This window comes from Rattus rattus, chromosome 7, assembly GCF_011064425.1.
Source record: "Rattus rattus isolate New Zealand chromosome 7, Rrattus_CSIRO_v1, whole genome shotgun sequence".
NCBI lineage: Eukaryota > Metazoa > Chordata > Mammalia > Rodentia > Muridae > Rattus > Rattus rattus.
Window position 1 is genome coordinate 99,558,715 of NC_046160.1, and position 25,402 is coordinate 99,584,116.

Genomic DNA, 25,402 nt, shown 5'->3' on the forward strand with positions numbered 1-25,402 from the left:
CCCTTCTTGGCCTGCCTTACAGCCTATAATTCCCTTCAGAGACGTGAGTGAAATTAAATGAAATTAGAAGCTTGCTTAATGCAAATAGGACCAAAGGGCACAGCTCTTAATCCTAATGAACTTCATTCTGATTAAGTCAGGAACTGCAAGCGTTTACTATTTACCCAGTAAATGTATTAAAGAGTCCAGCAAGTCTCCCTCCTGTCCTGACACTGCTAGCGGGTATTTGGAAGTCTGAGGTAAGATCGTTTCTAGACCGTCATCCATTGCTTTCTAATGCTATTGTTTCTTTCTACAGTTCCAGGAATACAGAAATGCTGTGGTTTCTAAGAGACAAAATATCTGGGTTATACCAAAGGGGGAGTAATGGGGTGGTATTTACACTGCATGCTAAAGAGGACCCAAAGAGACGGAAGTTAAGTGGGAGAGGAGGGGGGAAGCGCACGTCTCTAAGTGCCTAGATTTAACTCTAAATCAGGAAGCAGATTTGTGACCCTTTGCAAGGTCATCCATTATAATAAAGCTTCCATGTTTGAGTTCTCTCTTTGTTAGACCCAAACATGACACAGGCATATGTGGGTCAAAGAGTCTTTATTTTAGCAAGTCCTAAGTTGATTACGATAATGGTATTACAAGACACACACACACACACACACACACACACACACACACACACACACACACACACACCCTGATATAAACTCTTTTCCTATTCTGTATTTTCTTTGTAAGCTTTGGTTTTTTGGTATCGCGTGTCTGTATGTGTGTCTATGGAGATGAACACAGAGGCTGGAGGACTGAAGTCCTCTGCAAGAACAGCACTCACTCTTAACTACTGAGCCATCTCTCCAATCCCCAATTGCTATTTTTTTCTTCTTCTCCAATTCAACCAAAGGACCGTGATGACCTTCCACGTGGTTGAGTTTCTTAAACCACAGGACAATCAATTTCCCCAGTGTGTTTCCTGCTCTGTAACGTGGGACCTGGGCACTCCCTGTGTTTGCTTTGACTGAAGAGGGCTGAATGGATGGGGTGATTCCTTGTAGGCACTGTGGAAATACCAACTGCTGGGGCTATTATGATTGGGCACACTCTCCCACAGCACCTCTCCGTCCCACTGCTGAGTGGAGCCTCTACCCCCAGATTTCCAGAGCAAAAGTTTTGTCCAAGGCCAGGATGTGTGGGAAGAGTGACCTAAAACACGTGTACCTTGAACCTCTTCCAACCGCAGCCAGGGTGGGAAGCAACCCCTCTGCTTGTGCTCTCTACGCTGACTTTCCTCAGATATAAAAGTAGGTGTGTCGATGTCAGTCGCACACGCTTCTCAGATCTGATGAGTTCCCCTAGTACTTCTCACAGGGGTGGTTGAAAACATGAAGCAGAATAATTTTCAGGTTTAAAAATATTTCGTAAGTGTTCAAGGCCAGGCTCTAGGCATGTCACTCACTTGGTAGAATGTGTGGAATGCACAGCCTGCATGAAGCCCAATACTTCATAAGCTGGATGTGGTGGTGCACACAGATAATCCCAGCATTCAAGAGATGAAAAGATCAGAAAGGTAAGGTCTTCCTATATTACATGGTGAGTTCGAGGTGGTGAGAAGCAAAGAGAAGTGAAAAGTCCAACTCAAGAACTGTGTATGGCCTCGCATGGTGCCTCTCACCTGGAGTCCCAGCACTGGGGAGACCAAGAGGCCTAGGATGTCTGACTCCAGGTTACAGCGTCAGACCCTGTATCAAAAGTAACAAACAAACAAACAGGACCAAACTACTTCTTGGAGGGGGCATAGTGGCGTGTGCCTTCAATCCCAGCACTGACAAGGTTAGGCAGTTGGGCTTCTGTGAGTTTGTGGCCAGTCTGGGCTATACAGTGAGACTATCTCAAAAACAAAACCAATCCATTGCTCGCACTAGAATCTTTGGGTCGCCAATAAAACAGAGTCACATAACCCTAGTAGGACAGTTTACCATTATCAGGATACAGTTTCTTTCAAAATTGGAACATTCCACCCTCAAGCAGGAAAGTGAACAACTAGAAATAGCTTCAGGAAGTCTCTGAAACTCACCAGATTCACCAGGCCCCACCCCGCCATGCATGGGATTCCCTCTGAGACTAGAGGAGCAGAGCTTTCAAAAAGACTCTCAGACAAACTGAAATGCAAAGAAGTGGCTGAAAGGAGAAAAGCTGCAAAAGACAGACGCTCTAAGAAGCCAGGTGCTCGCGGCACACGCATTAGTTCTAGCACCACAGAGGCAGGCAGAGCTCTGAGTTTGAGGCCAGCCTGGTCTACACAGCAAGTTCCAGGACCACCAGGGCTACACAGAGAAACCCTGTCTGGAAAAACAAACACACACAAGAACAAACAGACTGATCTCAGGACTGGAAGAAACGGAAAGCAGCCCATCTCCAGTTAGAAAGGACCCTCTCCAACCTGCTAGCTGCCTGCAGGCTGTGCAGTGCTGGTTCCCAGCTTGATGTGACCTGTCTGTCACCCATGCTGGGGTGGGCTTTGGTGAGGCAGCTGTCGTTGAGTCATTGCTGCTCCTTTGAGTAACCTCTCACCCATATTCCTGTAAATAACCCCAACGAGGGTCTTTGGCTCACCAAGCTGGACTTCGATGGTCCCCGTGCTTTGGTCTGTCCTGGGGTCTCCTATTTGGGGTGAGAAGATGAAGTTGATCTCCCCATGTCACACAGCATAGGAACACAATATTATGACTAATTCCCTTGGAATTATTTCTACTTTGGAGGCCAGCGGATCTGGCTTTAGTGGGTCCACTCCTTGCTTTGCCTGTTTCCTACCTAGATAAACACTAAGGGTCTAACCTCTGGGAGGTGGGGAGGTGGAATTACTGATTGTACTATGTGTGGTTCATTCAGATCTGATGGAGCTAAACAACAGGAACTCCCAGGCAGAGTTCCCAGAATAGGGAACGAGCCTGTCTTTTACCTCCTGTCCCAGGACAGAACCCAGATACTGGCAGAACCAGTTTGACCAGCACCTTGAGAAACCTCAGCCCATTTTTTCCTGCTTCTAGTTTTCTTTCTTAGAAGTGGAAGCATTTTACACGTTCTGTGATTGCATATGAACTTACTGAAACCAGGAAAAAATGCCCCCCAACACACACACACACACACACACACACACACACATACAGTACAGACACCACACACACCACACACACACACAGACACCACACACACACACAAACACACACACCCACACACACACACACACACACACACACACACAAACACACACACCACCACACACACAGACACCACACACACCACACACACACTACAGACACCACACACACACACACACACACACACACACACACACACACACACCACACACACATGAAGATAAATAAAACTCTATGGAGTGCTGGTCTTGCCGAGCATGTAAGAGAGCCTGGATGCAATCCCAGGCACCCTAAAACAAACAAGCAAACTAAACCCTACAAAAATCTCTATGTGGAACTTATCTTTTTGATATTAGACCAATTTCTTTGTAAATAAACATGTATAACTATAAACATGTGCTATTATAAGTGTTGTCAAATATACCTGGAAGATGAGGCTATAATTTAGTTCTCTGTAATGTAAATATAATTAAGGCCCACAAGCCTGAGTTTCTCTTATCGGACTCTCTCCCTGGTAGGTACCTAAGGGAAACAAATTTACTTAGGTCACCAGGGCACTTCTTCCACTACAACGAAGAGGTGAAGAGAATATTTAGACCAATTATCTACTGTGGGTTTGGCGATTATAACATCAGTATTAAAAAAACAAAGCAGGAAGGAACCTAAGTGAAGAGTGGTGATCCGTGCCTATAATGTTCAGGAGGCTGAGGTAGAATGATTGAGTTTGAGCCATACTGGGTTTCACATTGATTTTGTCTTAGCCGACAAAATAATTGAACAGGTTCAGCCGCCCAAACAACCCGGTTAACAAAACTCATCACCAAATGAAGTAAAATACTAATCTCAGTGACTATCCTACCATGAGTCTGGAGCAAGCCTTCAGTGAGCACAAGCTCGTTTAATAGCATTTCCACGGACTCCGAAGAGTTTCTAAAATGTTTATTTTTTGTGCCAGTGTGTTTATGCCATGTCTATACAGGTGCCCAAAGAGGCCAGAAAAGGGTGTTGGATCCCCTAGAGCTGGGGTTACAGGCTGTTGCGAGCCTCCCAACGTGCGTGTTGGGAACCTCGTATACTCTGGAAAAAGCAACAAGTGCTCTTAACTGCTGAGCCATCTCTCCCGGCTCTGAAAGTGTATTTCTGAGCAGCTATTATGTGGCAACTGCTGTACTGGACTGGAGAGAGCCCATGATGAATGAAGCCCCAGGGGATTGTCTGTCTGCCTTTCTGGAGTTGGGCAGTAGACACCGAACACACGAACACACGTACCCAACAATTACTAGTTCCTAGAACCCGGCCTCTTGAAGCGTTCAAGGGTACATCTGTAAATAAACGGAATCATCAGTCAGGCCCGGTGATCCAGACCTATAATCTCATCTACTTGGAAGACTGAGACAGGAGGACTCCAAATTCATCTGGGACTTCCGGGTGATTTCAAGGCTAAATTCAAAGGGCAACTTAGTGAGACCCTGTCTCAAAATAAAAAGGGAAGTCAGGGCTGGGGGTATCTCCGTGGTAGAACACTTGCCTAGCGTGTGCAAGGCCCTGGGTTCTGTCCCTAGTATAACAGGGCAATGAAGGAACTACCTCCTCTCGACAGAGGTCTCTTCACCGAGCGCATGCGGTTGATCTTGGGCTGGTTCCTTCACACATACGAGTGTATGTATATAAACGGTGTGCGAGTGCAGCCAGTGGAAAACCTCGGACTGGATGAGGAATTCTAAAAGACTCCTTAACTCAGCCTGGGTACATGTGAACCCAGGAGTACATGTGAAGATGACATTTGAAGTTTGAGATCTAGACAAGGGGTTGGGGGAGCGGGAGGGGGAGGACGGAAGGACAGCACTCGTGGCACATTTTAACTCTTCAGGCCTTTCCCCAACTGTCCTCACATTCGGGGCTGCCCAAAGACAAGGAACGCTTTTTACATCCCAGATGTGCGTGAGCTTGCATCGAATCGAGGCCTCAGCTCCTTCCACTGAAGCAGCTGCCTAGAGTCTTCTCTCTTCCGGGGATTCACTGGCAGAGGACCCGACAGCCGTCGCCGCTGCCTCGGCTGCCTCGGCTGCCTCGGCTTCCCGGGGTCTCCATTGCCTGGAACCATCAGTAGTCGCTATGATAGAAACGACCTCTCTGGGAACTGAACTCGACTTCTTGTCCTTGCTGTAATGAAAGTCACCCACGTGCCCCCAGGAATATGTCAGCATACATTTGCGGCTGGATTTAAATAATAGAGTGTGGTTTGGATAATCCATCTGGGACTGGAGCTCCCCCCTCTTCGCCCAGCACTCACCCGCCCCCACCCCCCAGCCCTTTGCTACCGACTTTTCTCTCGCTGCACTTTTAACGCTTTGCTTATGTCATTCCCATTAGCAAGCTTTCCTCCTCGGGTTCATATTCCAGTCGCGAAATAGTTCACATAGCACAGTGAAGACATAATATTTACAGGAACTGAAGATGGGTGGATTTGATAGTGGCTTGTGGAAAAGCCCTCAGTGCAGTCAAAATAACAAAAAATTCAAGAAGCAGATATTTGCAACGGTTTCCCAAGAAACCCCACCCCCCTCCCCCAACACACACTCCATCAAACCTTGGGCAAGAATTCAGGGACGTCTTGCCCTGGGTGAGAAAGCTTGGTTCTGCGGTTTTACAGCACAAATTCTAAGCTGAACTCTGTTGTCAGTAGCTTTCCAACAAAGGGCCAAGTGGAATGTGCCTATTTCCACATTCCTGTAAAACAGCCCTGGGAGACCTCAAAGCCTGAGGTAGAGTGAGTGCACGACAGACTTCATTGTTTTGAAGACCCCCTCAACTACAGAGAAGCGTGGCCCCAACCACCATACCATCACCACACTGAGTGTGATACCCTCTATGAGGGCTTATGTTAGCATGAGAATGAAATGAAACTGTCCGTATCCTGTTTGAAGTGGAGGGGCAGCTAGGGAGGAAATGAAGCGAGGAAGGAGCTGGGAATTTTCCAAATTTGGTAGTCTGGATCCAAAAAGTTGGCATTTAAGGTCTAGGAAAGGGAGAGTCACCAGACAGCAGGGGCGGGGTGTCCCACTGCAGCTTGGTAGGGTGGGTGAAGGAGTTATCCTATCTATCTGTCTCCCCCCCTTCCTCTCTCTTGCCCTCCCCTACCTCCCCCCTTCTCTCTCTCCCTCCCTCCCTCCCTCCCTCCTTTCCTTTCTTTTGATGGAATCCCTTAAGCCCAGGCTGACCCCCAGTTCACAGCAGTCCTGCTCTGTGTCCCGAGGTCTGGCATTGCTGGTGTGCACCGCCATACCCTGGGCTAGCTTTACCCTTCACAAAGTAGCTACAGAGTTACAACACAACACAGTCTTCCACTTTCAATTAAACTCAGCATTACTTTAGAAAAGTCTCTCTTCCCCCACGTGCGTGTCTAAGAGACAGAGAGACGGAGACACAGACAGTGATACCGAAAGTCAGACAGTTATCCTTGCAGGGACAGTTCTCTTCTATCCTTTAGGTGCCAGGGATCAAATTCATTTGGGTAGTCAGGTTTGAGTGACAAGCACCTTGGCCCACTGATGAGATGTCTGTCATTAGCACCTCAGTATTTACTGTCATCTGATTTTTGTTTTGTTTTGTGTTTCTGTTTATCGTTATCAGACAATAAGCCTTATGTTAGGAAGCTCGCCTATTCCCTATGGATTCCAGTGATCTACACAGAGTAGGTGCTCACCAAAGGTGTTCAGTGACTGCAAGGAGCAGGACACTGGAGTCTGCACAATTTGAATTAAGGAAGGATTAACTGCAGAGGCCCACCCTGTCTCAGTACCTTCTGGCTCATATACAAGGAAATGATATTTTGAAGGATGTGAAAACCCCTTTCTTCCCCATAGGGAATTCTGAAACCATTGGGAAGTAGAAAACAAAACAGGGTCATCTGATAAAAATACAACTCAATTATCTCAGACTAGATGCATGATATAAATGCCCCATAGCTGCCCTTACCCAAACATAAGACTCAGACATTTAATGTGAAACCCTTTGCTTCTTCATATGGTCGCTTTACTGTGCGAGTCATAAATGGTTAGAAAGAGCCAGGCAGGTACCTGCCTATAATTCCATCACCCAGAGAGCTGAGGCAGGAGGATTTCCAGGAGTTCAAAACTACCTGAGGTTATATAAGTGAGTAACAGGTTAGCCATGGCTACATAGAGAGACCCTGACTTAGAAACACAGAAAACAGAACAAAACAGGAAGAGGGAAGGGAAGAGGAAGAGGAGAAGGAGTTGTCCCAGGAAATGGCTTAGGGCCCGGAGAATTTCTGGCCAGCATGGCTCGGAATTACCTTTTGATCAACTGTTTCAGTGGACCGATGTGGGAAAAGTGGGGTGCCCGTCAGAGTCTTTATTATTTATTTTCTATTCTCTTCTTTTCTACCCTCCAGACTATTCCACAAGCCTTTGCTTATCTCTTTTCCAAGTTCTGAATCCAGGCAGGCATCTGCCAGATGAAGCCCAGAGTTCAAATGAACTCGACGTACCAGACACAAACACACACATTTCCTATTTGCAGCAAGCAGAGTCCGGGCAAAAGCAAAGACTGTTAACCCACAGACAGCCTCTGGGCATGTATCCCAGGACTTATTCCAAACCACTTGATGAGTCTGGACAGAGGGCTATGCCTTCATGCTACATGTGCGTGTGTGAACCAGGCAGGAGCACAAGGTGGTACGTACAACAGCAGACCGGCTCTGTAGGGCTGATGTACGGATACATCTGGGGCCTCAGCAATCCTGGGTGTGTGGATTTATTCTTTGGAGTTAATGTACAGTGCCCCCTGAGTTTGCTCAGTCATAGCCAGATTGCTCCCAGAAGCCAGCAGCTGGAACAGGGGACAGGGCTATTCACCAAGAAACAAGAGACCTGGATCCTTTATCCTGTTGTGTTAGGTGCTGTTCCTGGTACTGGGGAAGCAGCCCTCCCTCCTCCCTCTGTGGAACTCAATGTCCTGGCACGATCTCAGCATACTGTAAAGTGTGTGTGTGTGTGTGTGTGTGTGTGTGTGTGTGTGTGTGTGTGTGTGTTTTAGATCACATATCCCAGGCTGGTTTTGAACTGTATGATAATAGTCCAGGATGCCTTAGACTTCTAATCTTCTTGACTCTAAATCCTAAGTGCTGTGGTTTACAGTTTTGTAAATTCATTTTTTAAAAAATAAAACCTTTGTATCAGCTCGATATTGCCTTTATTTTGAATTACTAGGGAAGGATAGCTAGTCATTTCAGTATTAGGGTAGTGAAAGTGTCTTTGTTTATGATTTTGCTGTACTGGGGATTAAACCCAAGGCTTCGCACATGCTTGACCACTGAGCTACTCTCCAAGTCCTGTTCATTTTTTTTTTTTTTTTAATGTTGGAATTGGGTCTCACTTCGCTGCATTCAACTTGTGCTGCTTCTGTGTCACACTCCTGAGTAGCTAGGATTATAGCCTTGCACCAGTAAGCCCAGCCTGTTTAAGTGTTGCTACTGCTGCTGCTGTTGTTGTTGTCTTGAGACAAAGTTTCCCTGTGTAGACCAGGTTGGCCTCGAACTCACAGAGATCTGCCCACCTTTGCCTCCCAAGCACTGTTATTAAAAGGTGTGGTCCATACACGTTTTACCATGCCTCTGTAACCAGAGTCTTGCCATGATCAATCCCAGGTGTCCTTAAACTCCCAAGTTTCCTCCTTCCCGGAGCTGGGATTACAACCACCACCTAGTATACCTAAGGAGTGCTTTCAAATTTAAACGTTTGTTACATTTTTTATGTGCAAATATTTTCTAAAAAAGTTACTTGTAGTGTTACAATTAAATTTGTGAATCTGGGCTATAACCCAGGACAATCTTGCCGTGTGTGTGTGTGTGTGTGTGTGTGTGTGTGTGTGTGTGTGTACGTGTGTGTGTATACACTATGTGTGTTTGTGCGTGTTCGTGTGTGTTTGTGTCCTTGCAAGCATGTGTGTGCTCATTCATGTGTGTGTATGCATGTGTATGTTGTAAAGTTCTCATGCGTGCTGGGTCTCATTGATTATTCATGGGTGGAAGGGTTATGGTTTTAAAATGAAAGTACCTCAGATCTTCCTGTCTGGGTACCAGATGCTAGAAACATAGAGAGAGCAGGGATGATGGGTATGTATAGTCCTAAGAACAGGTGTGTGTATGTCTTGGGTTGATAAATCTTTGAACTATATCGATCATGAATATGCTAACCAGGGTTTTGGTTTTGCTGAGGAGGGTAATGCCCATTACAACTCTCTGTACTAATTCCAACATTTAAGAGGCAGGGGCAGGAGGATCACCATGAGTTTGCGGCCAACCTGAACTACCCAGTAAAGCCTTGTCCCCAAAACCAAACAACAGTTTCTTATCCAAAGAAGGAAAACTATGCTGTTCTCTTAGTTACAAGGCTCACTAGCCTTCTCCTTAACGTCCTTCCATTTCACAAGCATTTACCCAATGCCTCGTGAAGGTTGATACTCAGGAGCTCAGGATCTACTTGGAGAAGACGATGAAAAAGCACATGGACAAATGAGTAATAAATGCTCGGTAAAAGGAAAACCAAGGGGTGTGACAGAGTGTGACAGAAGGCACGGAATGTACAATGCTGGAGGAGGGCCGTGATAGGCTTCCTGGAGAAGGTGACATTTGAGCAGTCATTGCTAGAGGAAGAGTCAAGAGGTCAGTGTCTGGAGCAAAAGGAAGCAAGGAGAGGAATGGTCCTGCTACAGAAACAGCTGAGGTCATTCAGCAAAGGAAAAAGCACAGCATCGAGGCTGGAATGGCGGGAGGGCAAGTGTTAGAAGCTGAGGTCAGAGGCTAGGTGAAGGGCTGGGTGCAGCGGATGTAGAGACACGAGAAGGAGTGGCGTCTTGCTTGTATGTTTGATTTTTAAAAATCGAGTTTTAAGCAGGGTGAGTTGGGTAGGATAGCAGGTCTGTTCAGAGCCATGATTTAATTCACCCTTAAAGGAGGAAGTAGAATCTGCTGGTGGGGGATCTGTCTCCATTTGCCCTGATGACTTCATATCCACAGTAGCCCAGATTTCAAAGGTAAAAAAAAAAAAAAAAAAAAAAAAATTGTTCTGGTATTGGTCTCGAACCCATGGCCTTTTGCACTCTAGGCAAGTGAGGTTCCTGTCCGTCTCCAGCCTTGAGGATGAAATTCTTAGGTGAGTCCCTTTTAGAATTTCACCAGTGATCTCTAACACTAACTCTGCAGGTAAACAGGGCAGCAAAAGAAAATCAGACCCAGGCTGGCAGTAAGCTACCGCTGCAAGTTTTCTTACAGGACATAATCCAACAGTAAGACGAAAAAAGTTGCCACATCTAAGGGGAAACTGATGGACAAGCCAGAGAGCAGCTTCACTCTGCATTCCCAACTGGGATTTTTCCCAGTTGGGGAAGAATTTCTTTGGCATTCCGACAGTCTGCCTCTTTCAGCTTCTGTTAAGAAAGATGATGGATAAGATGTCTCAACGCCTTGACGCACGTCATGTGCCAGCCCTTTCAAGCCACCCTTGGCCCTGCCCATGGTGATGGTGAGATTTTCTCGTTGGATGGGAGCCCTGCAGTCGAGGTTTCTCAGGGTGTGTTGCTGTCCTATAGGTTTGGTGACGTATGTGAGGTTCCTTTGGAATCCCAGCAGCTAAGCTGACCAGAACCACAGGAGGTCAGCTCAGGACGATGGAGCAGCCGAGAATCCAAAGAAGACCTCCCTTGTTGTCTGATAGTGTGTTCTTGTTTCTGGAGCGTGGCTCGGCATGGCAGAGAGACGGGTGTGGGGTTCTGCCGCTGGTGGTGGAAGGCGTAGCGAGTTTGGGCTGAAGCGAGTTGATCTTCAGCACCCAAGCCACCCGGTTTCCTCAGCTCCAGATGGATCTGCTTCTAGCATCCCACAGCCTTGTTTAAGTGTTCGCATTAGCAGCAGGAAGGGGTTCCTATTGAAGCATCATCTCTTGTCAGAAAGCCAAGAGTGGCTCAGAATGAAAACAGAATTCTTCCCAAAGAGGCTAAATCACTTGTACTAATTAGCCGCAGTGGTGGCGGGTGCGTGGGGTGGTGCTAGTGGGCAAATCTGTGCCTGTGCTCTTCTAAATAGGGACAACTTGGGGCTTTGTTCGCAAGCAGAGGCAAACGACGGCTAGCCTTGGGCCCCTGAGACCCCGTGTTGGGCCCCCATTCATCTGAGTCTCGCAGAGACGGTGAGACGTTTCTGGTCGAGTCCAGACATTCAGAACGAACACATTTAGAATACTTTCAACAGTTACTGTCATTGTAGACAATGCGGTGTCTAGGTCCGGGCACTGCAGCCCTTCTCATGAGGTAGAGGGAGTCTGATCCTTTGACCTTCCACCCGCCATGATCCACTAGTATGTTACGCCACATAGCCTGTGCCAGCTGAAGGATAGCACCAAACGTGTTGTGTATTTTGTCCTTCCCAGTTTCTGACTATTCACACTCAAGAGCGTAAGCCTTGTCCCCTTGGCTTTTTGAGATAGAGTCTCATGTAATCCAATCCGGCCTTGAACTTGCCACGTGGCCTTGTGTCCAAGGGGGGCTGGGGGAAGCATAGAAATGACCAAAAGAGTGCAAAAGAGAAGAGGCTTTCTCAAGTCACCAGAAGAGTTGATTCTGGTGTGCACATCTTCCTGACTGCTGACTGGTCTCGTGCTCTGACCACAGCCCTCCACCACTAGACCACACTTCCCTAAATAAATAACTACTTCTGCACGCTGGGGACAGGGCATGTGCGGCAGCACTTACGTAGGTGGCGCGGACGGCAGCCTTTCACTTAATGTTGCAATAGCACAGGCTAAACAATGCACACCCAGCTTCAGAAAGTTACCGAACTGTCTTGACGCTGGTCAGGTTTCCCTGCCGTCCCCACCACGCCATACAGCAAAATCAGAAGAGCCTGCATGGGATCTGCTGAGAGAAATGGCCCCTTCCTTCCTCCTTTTCCCTCCTTCTCTTTCTCCCTTCCTTTCATTTCTTCCTTTAGCTCAAGATAACCCCACATTCCCTGTGTAGCCAAGGATGACTTGGAACTTCGGATCCTCCTGCATCCACACCTAAGTACAGGCATTACAGGCATGGGCTGTACTCTGCTTTGATCATTACGAAAAATATAAATGTATTAAAATACCTCCCCCCACAAATCTATACAGTGATCTGCCCGGCTCCTCAGCTCCTGTTTTTGACTTGGCTGTTTCTTGTCATTTTGTTTTTTGTAAGTCAAGGCCAGTCTCACTTTGTAACCAAGGCTGGCCTGGAACTCCCTGGGTAGGCCAGATCCAAAGCCATCCCCCTTCCTCAGCTGACTGAGCACTGGGGCTACAGCCCAGAGCTACTATACCCACCTCGAATTTATTTTATATTTGGGTTAAAGCCAGACTAGAGATTCTGTAGCCTTTTGGCTCTTGATTTCCAGTGAGAGGAACTCAGCACACAGATAAGGATTCATTGTCAATTTTGGGGTGCTTCCGTTCAGGCTTGCCCAGGGCACGGAATCCCTGCCCTACTGGGAGACAGCACCAGGCAATGTGGAGCTCAAACACCTGCCTCAAAGTTGCTCTGACCTTTGCAAATGACAAAGATAATTTCTCATGCTGGGGACGATTTGTCTCTATTATCAGGCTATATCAAGTGCGCTTCATTTTTTATTTTAAAAAAAAGTTTATTTTTAATTGGCAGCTCACTGTATAGATTTGTGTGTGGGGTATTTTAATACATTTATATTTTTCGTAATGATCAAAGCAGAGTAATTAGTGTCCCTACCATCTCCAATGTTTATAATTTCTTTGTGGATAGAGGGATCGAAAATCCTTTCTTCTGTTTATGGATATTTTGAAATATATGTAATTAGCCAGGTTTAGCAGCATGTGTCTGAAATCCTAGCACTTGTGGGGAGGTCAGGGGGGTCAAGATTATCCTCAGCTATGTATGTAGTGAATGTTGGCCAGCTTTGAGGCCCTGTTTTAAAACATGAAAATCTGTGTGCTTGTGCGTGTTTGTGCTTCTGCATGTGTGGGTGTAAATGTGCATGTGTACACATGCATGTGTGTGTGCATGCGTGTGAGCATGCATGTATGCATATGTGTGTGTTTGTGTGTGTGTGTGTGTGTGGTCTATTAATACAAGACCACAACCTATCCTTCCTGCCTAACTGTATCTTTCTACTTGCCCACCATCTTTCCCTCTTCTTCTGGCTCCTGGTAATCCGGTTTCTACTCTCTTCTTCCAAGAGTTCCACACTGATCTTTCAAATGTAAGTGAGATCACATGCTATGTGTTTTTTTGGTGTCTGACTTATTTTACCTAGCATGATGTCCTTTAGGTTCCGCCATATTATTGCAAATAACAGATTTTTTTTTTTTTTTTTGGTTCTTTTTTTTTGAGCTGGGGACCGAACCCAGGGCCTTGCGCTTCCTAGGCAAGCGCTCTACCACTGAGCTAAATCCCCAACCCCAGATTTTTTAAAAGACTGAAAATACTATTTTGCTGTCCGTGTACACCATATTTTAAAAACCGACTTGTGTTGATGGATGCGGGTGTTTCTGGCTACTGTGATGAATGCTGCTGTAAATACCTGTGCCAACACACTTGGCACAATTTCTTCTTCCTGCTTGCTATCAGGTTTTGTAGTGGTGGGATCAAGCTGAGGGCCTTGTGCACATCAGGAGTCACTGTGCCACTGAGTCATACCCCCGGTCTGCCCTGTTTCTTAAGGTGTGACGTTTATACTAATGAATGGGGGCCATGAACAAGTTGAGATGTAAGAGTGTCTTATAGGTCGGGGAGGAGACAGGAGGATCTGAGTAGAGGGTTTGGATCCCATATGATGATCTGACCTTTGCAGTCCTGGTCTTACCTGAAGGGGAGATGTTCTAGGCCCCACTCTGCATTGCAGTCACTTCCTCTGAATTCTGTCTCGAAATCCTCACTGTGCCCCTGGCTATTCCATTCTTAGATCTGTCAAGCCACTTAACAGTCTATTGACTTACTTATCTATCTTTCCCAGAGGCTGGCTCCGTGTGAAGGTAAGGATAGGTACACCCCATTCGCTACAGGAAGTGCCAGCCTCTACCCTAGTCCTGGTCCTTCTATAGTTCTTCGTTAGGCAAACACAAGAAGGTACAACACAATGGTCTGTCCTTTTAAAATTGTATTGTGTTATATATATATATATATATATATATATATACACATATATATAATATATATATGTGTGTGTGTTTTGTCTGCATATATGTATGTACAATGTATGTGTGCCTGATGCCCAGGGATGCCAGATGAGGGCATTGGATTCTCTGGAACTGGACTCACAGGCTGTGGGGTAGCCATGTGGCCAAGGGACTTGAACCTGGGTCCTCTGGAAAAGCAGCCAGTGCTCTAACCACTAAGTCATCTCTCCAGTCTCTGGCTTGTCCTTTTCAGAGGACAGATGTATTAGATGTCCAACTCTCCGGCCATAATGTTGCCAAGAAGGAAAAAAAGACAAGCTATTTGGAGGAGCAAGGCTCACCCAAAGACCTTTTTTTTTTTTTCTTTTTTAATTGCCAAAGTAAGTGATGTACGAGATAAATCCTGGATATAAAATCTTGACACATCTTTGAGGTGTTGGCCAGAGCTGCTTCAAACCTGAAAAGGAAATAAATCAAATCACTGTGGTTTTTCTCCAAGAGCCCCTGAGATGTGGTTATGAGTGGAAGGCAAGGCCAGACAGAACCAGGAATTCAAAGGTTGACCTACTTTGTCGAAACTAATAAGAGGGAAGAGGTCTGCATAATCTTTCTGTCTCTTCCTTTCATAGTAAAGAACAGTGAAAGCACATGACAGACTAGAATTCACAGAGAGCAGAAGGCCAACGAAATCGCTTCAGGATTGACCGGCTATACGAAGCCTGCGTTTCTACATCATGTTGTCCTCTTTCCCTTCCCCCTCTTTCGAGTGAGAAAAAAAAAAAAAAAGCGCCTAAATTCCCACCAACATAAACTAATGACATACAATGATGAAATTCTGTTTTCACCTCTGCCTGTGACAGGGAATGCAAAAATAGCAAGTGGCCTATTTCCACGAATCCCCGCCTCCCTGCCCTCCCCGCTCCTGCTGGGTTTGGATCTCTAAGAATGGAGGCTAGCGCATAGGCAGGAGCCAGCCGGGATCGGCCCCCCAACCCGAGGGTGATGTCAGTCGGCGGAGCGGCCGCAGCCTGGCCAGGGAGGCCACGGCTCTTGGGGAGCAGGGAGGGCGGGTGGCCTGGATGGGCGGACCGTGAGCCCGGCCGCGCGGCGTCGCCTGGAGACGGCCCTGGCGGCGCTGTGTTGCTGTAAACAGCCGCTTCGCTGTTACTATCTATAGCAAAATCGCCTAGCTCCCGGGTGCGGCGGCCCAGGGCAGGTTTGTGGTTCTGCACCTCTTGGGCCCCTGAAGATCCATCCGCTGCCCCAATCCTCTCTAGTCCGTCTCGGAATGCCCACCGGTTAGTTTGACCCCTGGGATCCACAGAATGGAGAAGAGGGGACACATGAGTTCTGCGAGGATCTGCGGTTTCCTTTCCCAGAGGTGACCAGCGCTCTGGGGCCGAGCCCAGTCAGTCTAACCCGGCTTGTCCTCTGCTGAAGGACAGGAGGCTGAGGGCAAGTAGGGGTGTGTTTGTTCTACACCGAAGCACCCGGTATCTCCAAAGTTCCATCTTCCAAGACTCAAAGCTGTGCTCAGGTCCCAGACGCCAACATCTCTGCACAGCTGGGAACCGTGCTTCCAGTCCGTCCTCCCCCGTCCCCCGCCCCCCCCCAAGTCCGAACTGGAAAATCACCCGCTGCGGGTTCCTTGTAAGCGCAGTTTCCAGGCTGCACGGATTCAGGTCCCCACCTCCCCTGTGCACCGAATTGCCTTCTTCCCGGGAGATCACCTCACTTTGTAATTCTGAGCAGACCCCTGCCTTCACTCGCCCTCTGGCCTCCGCTCAAAACTGAGCAAACGACCCCTTCAGGCATCCTTGCAGGGTGGTTTTGCACAATGTTTATCCGTCAGTGTCTCCCGGGACAGTCACCCTGATTGTTCTAAGTGGTCGGGGAGTGGGTGCTGTCGTCCTTTAAAACACGAATGTATGAATGAACTCAGTATTGTAGGTAAAGCGGGTTATTGAATACTTACTTAGAATCCTTCACTTACTGCTTCCAACCTCAGACCTAATGTTGCACTGATTTGGGACGGGGAGAGGTCTGATGTGGGCTAGCTTTCCTTTGGGAACAGAGGCTTGGAGCCTTTAGGGCTGCGTGCCTGCTTCTCCTAATACCAGAGACTTTTTTAAAAAAAGCTCCAGATTGCTGGACAATGGAAAGGAGGTGACCCCCGGTCTCATCCCCTGACCCTGGGAACAGAGTACACATTGAATCAGGTGCGAATGTTCGCTCGCCTTCTCTGCCTTTCCCGCCTCCCCTCCCCCGGCCGCGGCCCCCGCTCCCCCCTTGCGCTGCACCCTCAGAGTTGGCTGCAGCCGGCGAGCTGTTCCCGTCAATCCCTCCCTCCTTTACACAGGATGTCCATATTAGGACATCTGCGTCAGCAGGTTTCCACGGCCGGTCCCTGTTGTCCTGGGGGGAACCATCCCCGAAATCCTACATGCGGAGGGTCCAGGAGACCTTCTAAGATCCCAATTGTGAACACTCATAGGTGAAAGTTACAGACTGAGACGGGGGTTGAGAGCCTGGGGCGTAGAGTTGATGACAGGGCGCCCGCAGAGGGCATTCGGGAGCGATTTCCCCCCTCCAGTTTCTCTGTTCCGCTCATGACGTATTAAGCCATTCAAGCGCTTCTATAAAGCCGCCAGCTGAGGCGCCTACTACTCCAACCGCGATTGCAGCTAGCAACTGAGAAGACTGGATAGAGCCGGCGGAGCCGCGAACGAGCAGTGACCGCGCTCCCACCCAGCTCTGCTCTGCAGCTCCCAGCAGTGTCTACCCCTGGACCCCTCGCCGAGCTTTGCCCAAACCACGACCATGATGTTCTCGGGTTTCAACGCCGACTACGAGGCGTCATCCTCCCGCTGCAGTAGCGCCTCCCCGGCCGGGGACAGCCTTTCCTACTACCATTCCCCAGCCGACTCCTTCTCCAGCATGGGCTCCCCTGTCAACACACAGGTGAGTTTGGCTTTGTGCAGTCGCCAGGTCCGCGCTGGGGGTCGCCGAGGAGGGCACACTGGGGTGTGACTGTCAGGGAAGAGGAGGGGTCTTCCTTGTTTGCTCCGGAGGGAGACTGGCGCGGTCAGAGCAGCCCTAGCCTGGGAACCCAGGACTTGTCTGAGCGCGTGCACACTTGTCATACTAAGACTTAGTGACCCCCCCTCCCGCGCGGCAGGTTTACTCTGAGTGTCCTGCGCTCTTCTCTCGGTGACTTGTTTCTGAGATCAGCCGGGGCCAACAAGTCTCTAGCAAAGACTCGCTAACTAGAGCCTGGGAGGCGGCAAACGGCGGCAATCCCCCCTCCCGGGGCAGCCTGGAGCAGGGAGGAGGGAGGAGGGAGGAGGGTGCTGCGAGCCGGTGTGTAAGGCAGTTTCATTGATAAAAAGCGAGTTCATTCTGGAGACTCCGGAGCAGCGCCTGCGTCAGCGCAGACGTCAGGGATATTTATAACAAACCCCCTTTCGAGCGAGTGATGCTGAAGGGATAACGGGAACGCAGCAGTAGGATGGAGGAGAAAGGCTGAGCTGCGGAATTCAGGGGAGGATAGAGGATATTGGGAGACCTTTTTATCTCGGATGAAGTGCATACAGGAAGACACAAGCAGTCTCTGACCAGAATGCTTCTCTCTCCCTGCTTCATGCGACACTAGGGCCACTTGCTCCACCTGTGTCTGGAACCTCCTCGCTCACCTCCGCTTTCCTCTTTTTGTTTTGTTTCAGGACTTTTGCGCAGATCTGTCCGTCTCTAGTGCCAACTTTATCCCCACGGTGACAGCCATCTCCACCAGCCCAGACCTGCAGTGGCTGGTGCAGCCCACTCTGGTCTCCTCCGTGGCCCCATCGCAGACCAGAGCGCCCCATCCTTACGGACTCCCCACCCCGTCGACCGGGGCTTACGCCAGAGCGGGAGTGGTGAAGACCATGTCAGGCGGCAGAGCGCAGAGCATCGGCAGAAGGGGCAAAGTAGAGCAGGTGAATAGCGATTCTGGACCTGCGCGGGGAGTTGGGGGGGGGCGGAGGGGACGGACGCACAGACGACACAGTAGAGAGGGTGAAACCCCACGCTCCTGACTGCACTTCCTGACCAGGGACCGTGGCTGCAGCCCTTTCCCACCCTCGTCAGACACTGACAGTTGGCCCCAAGAAATACTCTAGTTTCCCTGACAGCTTCCTACCACATTCTCTAGCTTGGGCGCTTCTTTGTTCCCCTCCTAAAGATCTCACTTTAAATGCAAATCACACTCAGCCTGCCAACTGCAGGTTAGAAAAACTGCTTCCCCGTGAGAGGTGCGGGTGCTGTAGGAGCCAGTTTCACTGGGGTGACTGAACAGAGGTGACACCAGACCACCTTATTGACTGTTGGTCCTTTTCTTATAGCTCTCTCCTGAAGAGGAAGAGAAACGGAGAATCCGAAGGGAAAGGAATAAGATGGCTGCAGCCAAGTGCCGGAATCGGAGGAGGGAGCTGACAGATACCCTCCAAGCGGTAGGTTGAACCAGCTGCTGCTCCTGAAACTTTATTAAAGTTGGAGGTTGGGACTATGGGGGCAGGGTCCTTGAGCAAACCTGTGTCTTATGCTTTCTTCCACCTCTGTGCAGGAGACAGATCAACTTGAAGACGAGAAGTCTGCGCTGCAGACCGAGATTGCCAATCTACTGAAAGAGAAGGAAAAACTGGAGTTTATTTTGGCAGCCCACCGACCTGCCTGCAAGATCCCCAATGACCTGGGCTTCCCAGACGAGATGTCTGTGACCTCCCTGGACTTGACTGGGGGTCTGCCTGAGGCTACCACCCCAGAGTCTGAGGAGGCCTTCACCCTGCCTCTTCTCAATGACCCTGAGCCCAAGCCGTCCTTGGAGCCGGTCAAGAACATTAGCAACATGGAGCTGAAGGTTGAACCCTTTGATGACTTCTTGTTTCCGGCATCATCTAGGCCCAGTGGCTCGGAGACTGCCCGCTCTGTGCCAGATGTGGACCTGTCTGGTTCCTTCTATGCAGCAGACTGGGAGCCTCTGCACAGCAGTTCCCTGGGGATGGGGCCCATGGTCACAGAGCTGGAGCCCCTGTGCACTCCCGTTGTCACCTGCACTCCTAGCTGCACTACTTATACGTCTTCCTTTGTCTTCACCTACCCCGAGGCTGACTCCTTCCCCAGCTGCGCAGCTGCCCACCGAAAGGGCAGCAGCAGCAACGAGCCCTCCTCTGACTCACTGAGCTCGCCCACACTGCTAGCCCTGTGAGCAGTCAGAGAAGGCAGGGCAGCCGGCACTGACTGAGCTGGTGCATTACAGAGAGGAGAAACACGTCTTCCCTCGAGGGGTTCCCGTAGACCTAGGGAGGACCTTATCTGTGCGTGAAACACACCAGGCTGTGGACCTCAAGGACTTGAAAGCATCCACATCTGGACTCCAGTCCTCACCTCTTCCGGAGATGTAGCAAAAAAACAAAAAAACAAAACAAAACAAAAAAAAAAACAAAACAAAAAATCAAAGCCAACCGCATGGAGTGTATTGTGACACCTGAGAGCTGTTAGTTAGTAGCATGTGAGCCAGGCCTGGGTCTGTGTCTCTTTTCTCTTTCTCCTTAGTCTTCTCATAGCATTAACTAATCTGTTGGGTTCATTATTGGAATTAACCTGGTGCTGGATATTTTTTGGATTGTATCTAGTGCAGCTGATTTTAACAATACCTACTGTGTTCCTGGCAATAGTGTGTTCCAATTTAGAAATGACCAATATTAAACTAAGAAAAGATAGGACTTTATTTTCCGGTAGCTAGAAATAAATCGCTGTATCCACGTACTGTAGCTCTTCAGCGTCCATGTTCATTGTCATGTAACTGATCATGCATTGTTGAGGTGGTCTGAATGTTCTGACATTAACAGTTTTCCATGAAAACGTTTTATTGTGTTTTCAATTTATTTATTAAGATGGATTCTCAGATATTTATATTTTTATTTTATTTTTTTCTATCCTGAGGTCTTTCGACATGTGGAAAGTGAATTTGAATGAAAAAATTTTAAGCATTGTTTGCTTATTGTTCCAAGACATTGTCAATAAAAGCATTTAAGTTGAATGCGACCACCTCGTTGCTCTTCTATTCTGAGAGTTTTGGAAGTTTCGGGAAGGCCTGGGAGAGAGACCAGTTTGTCAAGATGGGTGGGTCCTGGAGGGGGACACGCCCTCTGTTCCCTTATCACTCAGAGGAAACGCTAGTTCAGGGTATTTTACAGATATGTGTGTTCATATTGCATTGCTAAGATTTTCTACCTGCCTGCCCTGGGGGCTGAGAGTTGCCTGTAACAGCTTGTGCAAGGCTGACGTGCCTTCCTGCTTCTCTGGAGGGAGCATTCTTAAATGTATTTGCCTATCTTCGCCTTAGTGATTTTCCTGGGAAAGGGATGCTTTGAACAGAGCCTGGCTCTATGCAAACTTTTCTCATTAATTAATTATTATTATTATTATTATTATTATTATTATTATTATTTTGGTATTGTTGGAGATAGGATCTTGCTAGGTGGTCCAGGGTAGCCTCCCAACTCCCAGCAGTCCTCTTGCCTCAACCCTGCCAGTGCTGGTTATTACAGACAACCAGCAAGTTTAGCATCTTATTCCCATGAAATCAAGGGAAGAGTTACTTTTATCTTAAAAGTGAGTGAACTGAAGAATAGTTGAAATAAGCCACCTTCCTTCCACACTGCAAACCCAATTGCCGCTTCCCCCTCCTGTCCATTGGGCTGAACTGCCTCTTTAAAAAATAATTAAAATATATATTTATTTATGTGGGGAGGGCATTCATGTACTACGGCACTTGAGGTCATGGGACAACTTCCAGAAGCATTTCAAGAAGAACAGGATCGGGGGTTGGGGATTTAGCTCAGTGGTAGAGCGCTTGCCTAGAAAGCGCAAGGCCCTGGGTTCGGTCCAAAGCTCCGGAAAAAAAAAAAAAAAAAAAAAAAGAAGAACAGGATCTTTGTCTGGGAATTAAACTTAGGTCACCAAGTACCTTTACCCACCAAACCAATCTTGCCAGCCCCCTTCCCTCCCTAAACATCTATTTATTTTTATTTTCTGTGTAAGGGTTTTTGCTGGCATGTATGTCTGTGCACCGTGTGCATATGCAGTGTCCACAGAGGCCAGAAGAGGGCAAGGGGTCCCATGGAACTGGAGTTCAGAGACAATGGCAGCTACCCAAGCAAGTGTTAGGAACCGAAATCTGGGTTCTCTGCAAGACTAACAACTGCCTTTAACTGCTCAGACATCTTCCCAGCCCTCATCATTCTTAGCCTTAAAAGTTTTCCCTTGGTTAAAAAAAGCAAAACAAAATGAATTTTCAATTGTTTGTTTAAGATAGGTCTAACGTAGTCTAGTCCAACCTCAAACTTGCTATGTAGCTGAGGCTGGGCTTGAACTCTTGATCTTTCTGTTTATATCTCCCAAGTGCTGGCTTTACAGGTATGTCCTATCATACCTGGCTTTGGTTCCTTACCCTAACATATGTTCATTTAGTCAACCCTTTTTAATCTCCATAGAGAGCAGGCTATCGTCCTAGGCCACCATGAGAGTCAAATTCCAGCTTCTGAAGTTCCTTTAACACTGGGTGTGATTCACAGTACAGAAGGGGAAAAGGAACTGACAGATTCAAAGATCTTGAGCAGCCTAAATAATGACTGACCAACCAGTCTGTAAATAAGAAGTTACATAATAGCCCAGTAGGGAAGGGTCAGAAGACTCCAGATAAGCTTAGCTTAGAAAGTTTATCATCTCAAAGAAGAACATGACCTTTGTCTGGGACATCTCAGGTAATTAATGCTGCTGCATGTGTGCAAACCAAAAGGAAAGGAGACTGATCCCCTACCCTTGCTCTCTGGTACCTAAAAGCCAGAGATTGTTTCCACCCATGCTGGGTAGAAGGGGAGCCTTCATGTCATTAGTGGTAATGAAAATCACTTTGTGGTCATGGTGGCCCTCATTCTCTGTCGAGTTACGCTTCAACTTCAAATGACAGTTCCATTACACTTGGGCTGTTAACCTATGATCTACCTGCTCCAACCATAACGATTGACACTTCAGAGCAACTCACTCAAGTCTTTCTAGAACATTCTTTACATCACGCTCCACTTGCACACTGCTTTTGCCAGTCCCGAGTTATGATGGGCCTTGTTGGTATACCAATAATCCTAGAGCTGAGGAGAGAGTCCCGGCTACACTGTGAACTCTTATGTAAACTAAATGAAAAAAAAAAAAAAAAGGTTTAGGCTTAGCTTCATTATCTGCTGTTTAAAGGGTAAATAGCCTTTAAATATGGTGTCTAACTTTAGAATTGATGGAACATTTTAAGGACCCAATGAGCTCCTTTAAATGTGAGGTGATAACAACCTGAGAGGAATTTCCCAGATTGGAAAGAGAAGCAGGAAAAGCAGCTTGCCCCCAGGGCCCCACGAATGGCTCTAGCAACTGCAAACTCACCACGGGAGAAGAACATCCCCCTTTCTTTGACAGGTCTGTCACAAAGCCTTCTTCCAGGTCACCATAGCCCGGACTACATTCCATCCACAGGCAAACACCGAAACTCTAGGAAGACAGAATCTCTGAAAGGTTTCCCCGAGTTCATGGGATCCCCTGTAGGACTGACACCTTCTATGCTCCCTGCCAGCTACTTCCATGGTCTAGACAAAAGAAAGGGGTATCTTCCCTGTCTGGGAAAAGGACTCCTTCCAAATCCCCCTCACCAGAGACTCTGGATTCAGAAGCTCCTGAGGATGTCTGAGACTAAGAATGTCACCTTTCTTTTGGGGACACTTCCATCCCTTCTCAGAAGATGAAGCCTCAAACTAGTTTCAGCGGAACAACTACCTGCCTGTCTTCAGTGCCTCAAACATTGATACAAGTCCTGAACATGCAACACAAAGGGCTAAAGACCAGGGGACATTTCCCTTTGGGGACCATGTTAAGCCTGAGACACCAATGGACTCTAAGACCTAGTTCAGAGTTATACTACAGGATGAAGGAACATTTTGCTCAGTGGGCGAATGAATAAATCCTACACTCTTTTTACAACCAGAAAGTAGTCTGTGCATGTTCTGTAGCTTCTGTTCCAGGCCCCCTTAGGATGTTAGGCAATAGTAATGTTACATCTTTTACATCTGGCTGCAAACACACAGGCCACGTCTGTCCTTCATTCCTGGAATTCCTTCATCGCCTCCCCTGGAATCCTTGTGCCATTTCAGCAAAGTGAATGACTGTGCAATGATTGAAATTAATTTTAGATAATGGAAGAAAAAAAAATACTCACCTTTGTAGAATAGAGGATAACCAGCTCCCTAACACCTTTGCACAGGCCTAGAGCTTGTGCGATCATCAGAACTAAAGAGTACTTTTGGCTCTAATCACAGTTACTTTGTATCAACAGCGATTCCCAAGTAAACAATCATGCTATGTTTAATTAAGGGACAACAAAAACTCTAAGATGGTTACCCTAAGCAAATGATCCCAAGTTTCAATACGTCTGAAGTAAAAGAAGAAACAGAAGCAAAAGCAGCCTTTCAACTGTGCACAAGTTTCCTTTGAAACAATTCGACAGAGGGCAAGGGATAGAGTGACATTTGAATGCTTGAAAGGTGCTGGCGCTTTAAATGGTGCTGGCTTTGCTGTTAACATCAAGGAGTTGACCCTTGATTCTTCGGGTCCCCTCGAGTCTCCATACCCTGTAATCACACAGTGCAACGGACTCCCTTCCATTCTGCACACGTCTAGTGCTCATCCCTTGAAGAGGGTATTTGTTTGTTTGTTTCTTTGGTGCCACTGAGCCTCTACCTGGGTCTCTTTGTCCAAACTGGCAAAGACATTCAAGGCTCAGCTCAAGGCAAGTCTCCTAGACACCCTCCCTGGCCACTCTATCTAGGGTGTCTTCTGTGTACACTCCTGCATGACTTTCTCATGATTGAATTCATAGCATTTCTCCTGTAGCTGTAACATTCAATGTTGGTTTCATTTTACTTAAAATAATAAAGGTCTCCTCCCATGAGAACAATGACCTTTTGTAACTTGATCGAAACCGTCTCTCTTAGGGTTGTTGATTGAATGTAAATAGATGAATGAATGCAGATGACAATTATGAAAATATCATAAGAGGGCTGCACCTTAGGAGGGAAGATTAACCTCATAGACTTCTTTGAGGATAGAAGACCATGGCCCTTTATTAAATGCCAATTCCAGGCAGGACAGATGGCTCAGTTGCTAACACCAGTGGCTCTTCCAGAGGACCCAGATTCAGTTCCTGGCATCCACAATGAGTGGCTTATAAGTGCCTACCACTCCTGCTATGGGGGAGTGGGGATCGAACATACCTGACTTTGGTGGGCCGCACCACTGACTCATGCACACATGTATATGTAAGTGAAGAGTTAAATAAATAAAATGTAAGCAACACAAATAGCCAGCTATCCAAGTGTCTCAGTAGATAAGAGAGCCAGGTGACCCGAGGCCATCTCTGGAGATCATGTGAAGGTGGAAGGAAAGAATTGATGTCACAAAGTATTCTCTGGCCCCCAACATTTGTGCACCCAGACCTGTTTTATAAAAAAAAAAAAAAATCATGTTGCCCTAAGAATGGTGATTCACACTCCAGCAGTGGTGTGAAGCAAGAACATTGTCATGAATTTGAGGTTAGCGTAGACTATAGAGTGAATTCCAGGCCAGCCTGGACCTACAGAATAAGACCCTGTTTTGTTTGTTTGTATGCTTTTAAATGAAACAAAAAGAAATCAGAATGTTTTTACTTTGGTACGAGATGTTCAGAGTCTAACGCAAGTCTGTTTGAGTTCCTTCAGTGTGCCGGAGGACGCAATCTGTAATTGAGCCTGTGTTAGAATAGAAGAGTAAGGGTTGCCTGTTCTGTTATCAAGATCACTATCGTTAGCCAAGAGAAGGTGCAGACCACCGTGGCTAAGATGCACTGGATGCTGGCGAATCACTTTGGTCTCTGGAAGGGGCCAGTTGGGTCATGTCCCTTGTCTTTTCATGCAGGAAAAAGCAACAGAAATCTAAACAGGTTTGGTT

The 25,402-nt window shown here is 47.5% G+C and overlaps 1 protein-coding gene and 1 long non-coding RNA gene across 2 annotated transcripts; one reads left to right on the forward strand and one right to left on the reverse strand.

Moving 5' to 3' along the window:
- Nucleotides 1–14,706: 14,706 nt before the first annotated feature.
- On the reverse strand, nt 14,707–16,601 carry LOC116905815. The gene is made up of 2 exons (XR_004388569.1): nt 16,072–16,601; nt 14,707–14,798 (listed from the first exon to the last, which is right to left on the reverse strand). It is a non-coding gene; the product is annotated as an uncharacterized LOC116905815 (long non-coding RNA).
- A 393-nt stretch (nt 16,602–16,994) lies between these two features.
- Fos (Fos proto-oncogene, AP-1 transcription factor subunit) lies at nt 16,995–20,422 on the forward strand. Its single transcript, XM_032908166.1, has 4 exons — nt 16,995–17,302; nt 18,064–18,315; nt 18,721–18,828; nt 18,942–20,422. Exons 1-4 carry the CDS (start codon nt 17,162–17,164, stop codon nt 19,581–19,583), a joined length of 1,143 nt encoding a protein of 380 aa, XP_032764057.1. The 5' UTR covers nt 16,995–17,161; the 3' UTR covers nt 19,584–20,422.
- Nucleotides 20,423–25,402: the final 4,980 nt, after the last annotated feature.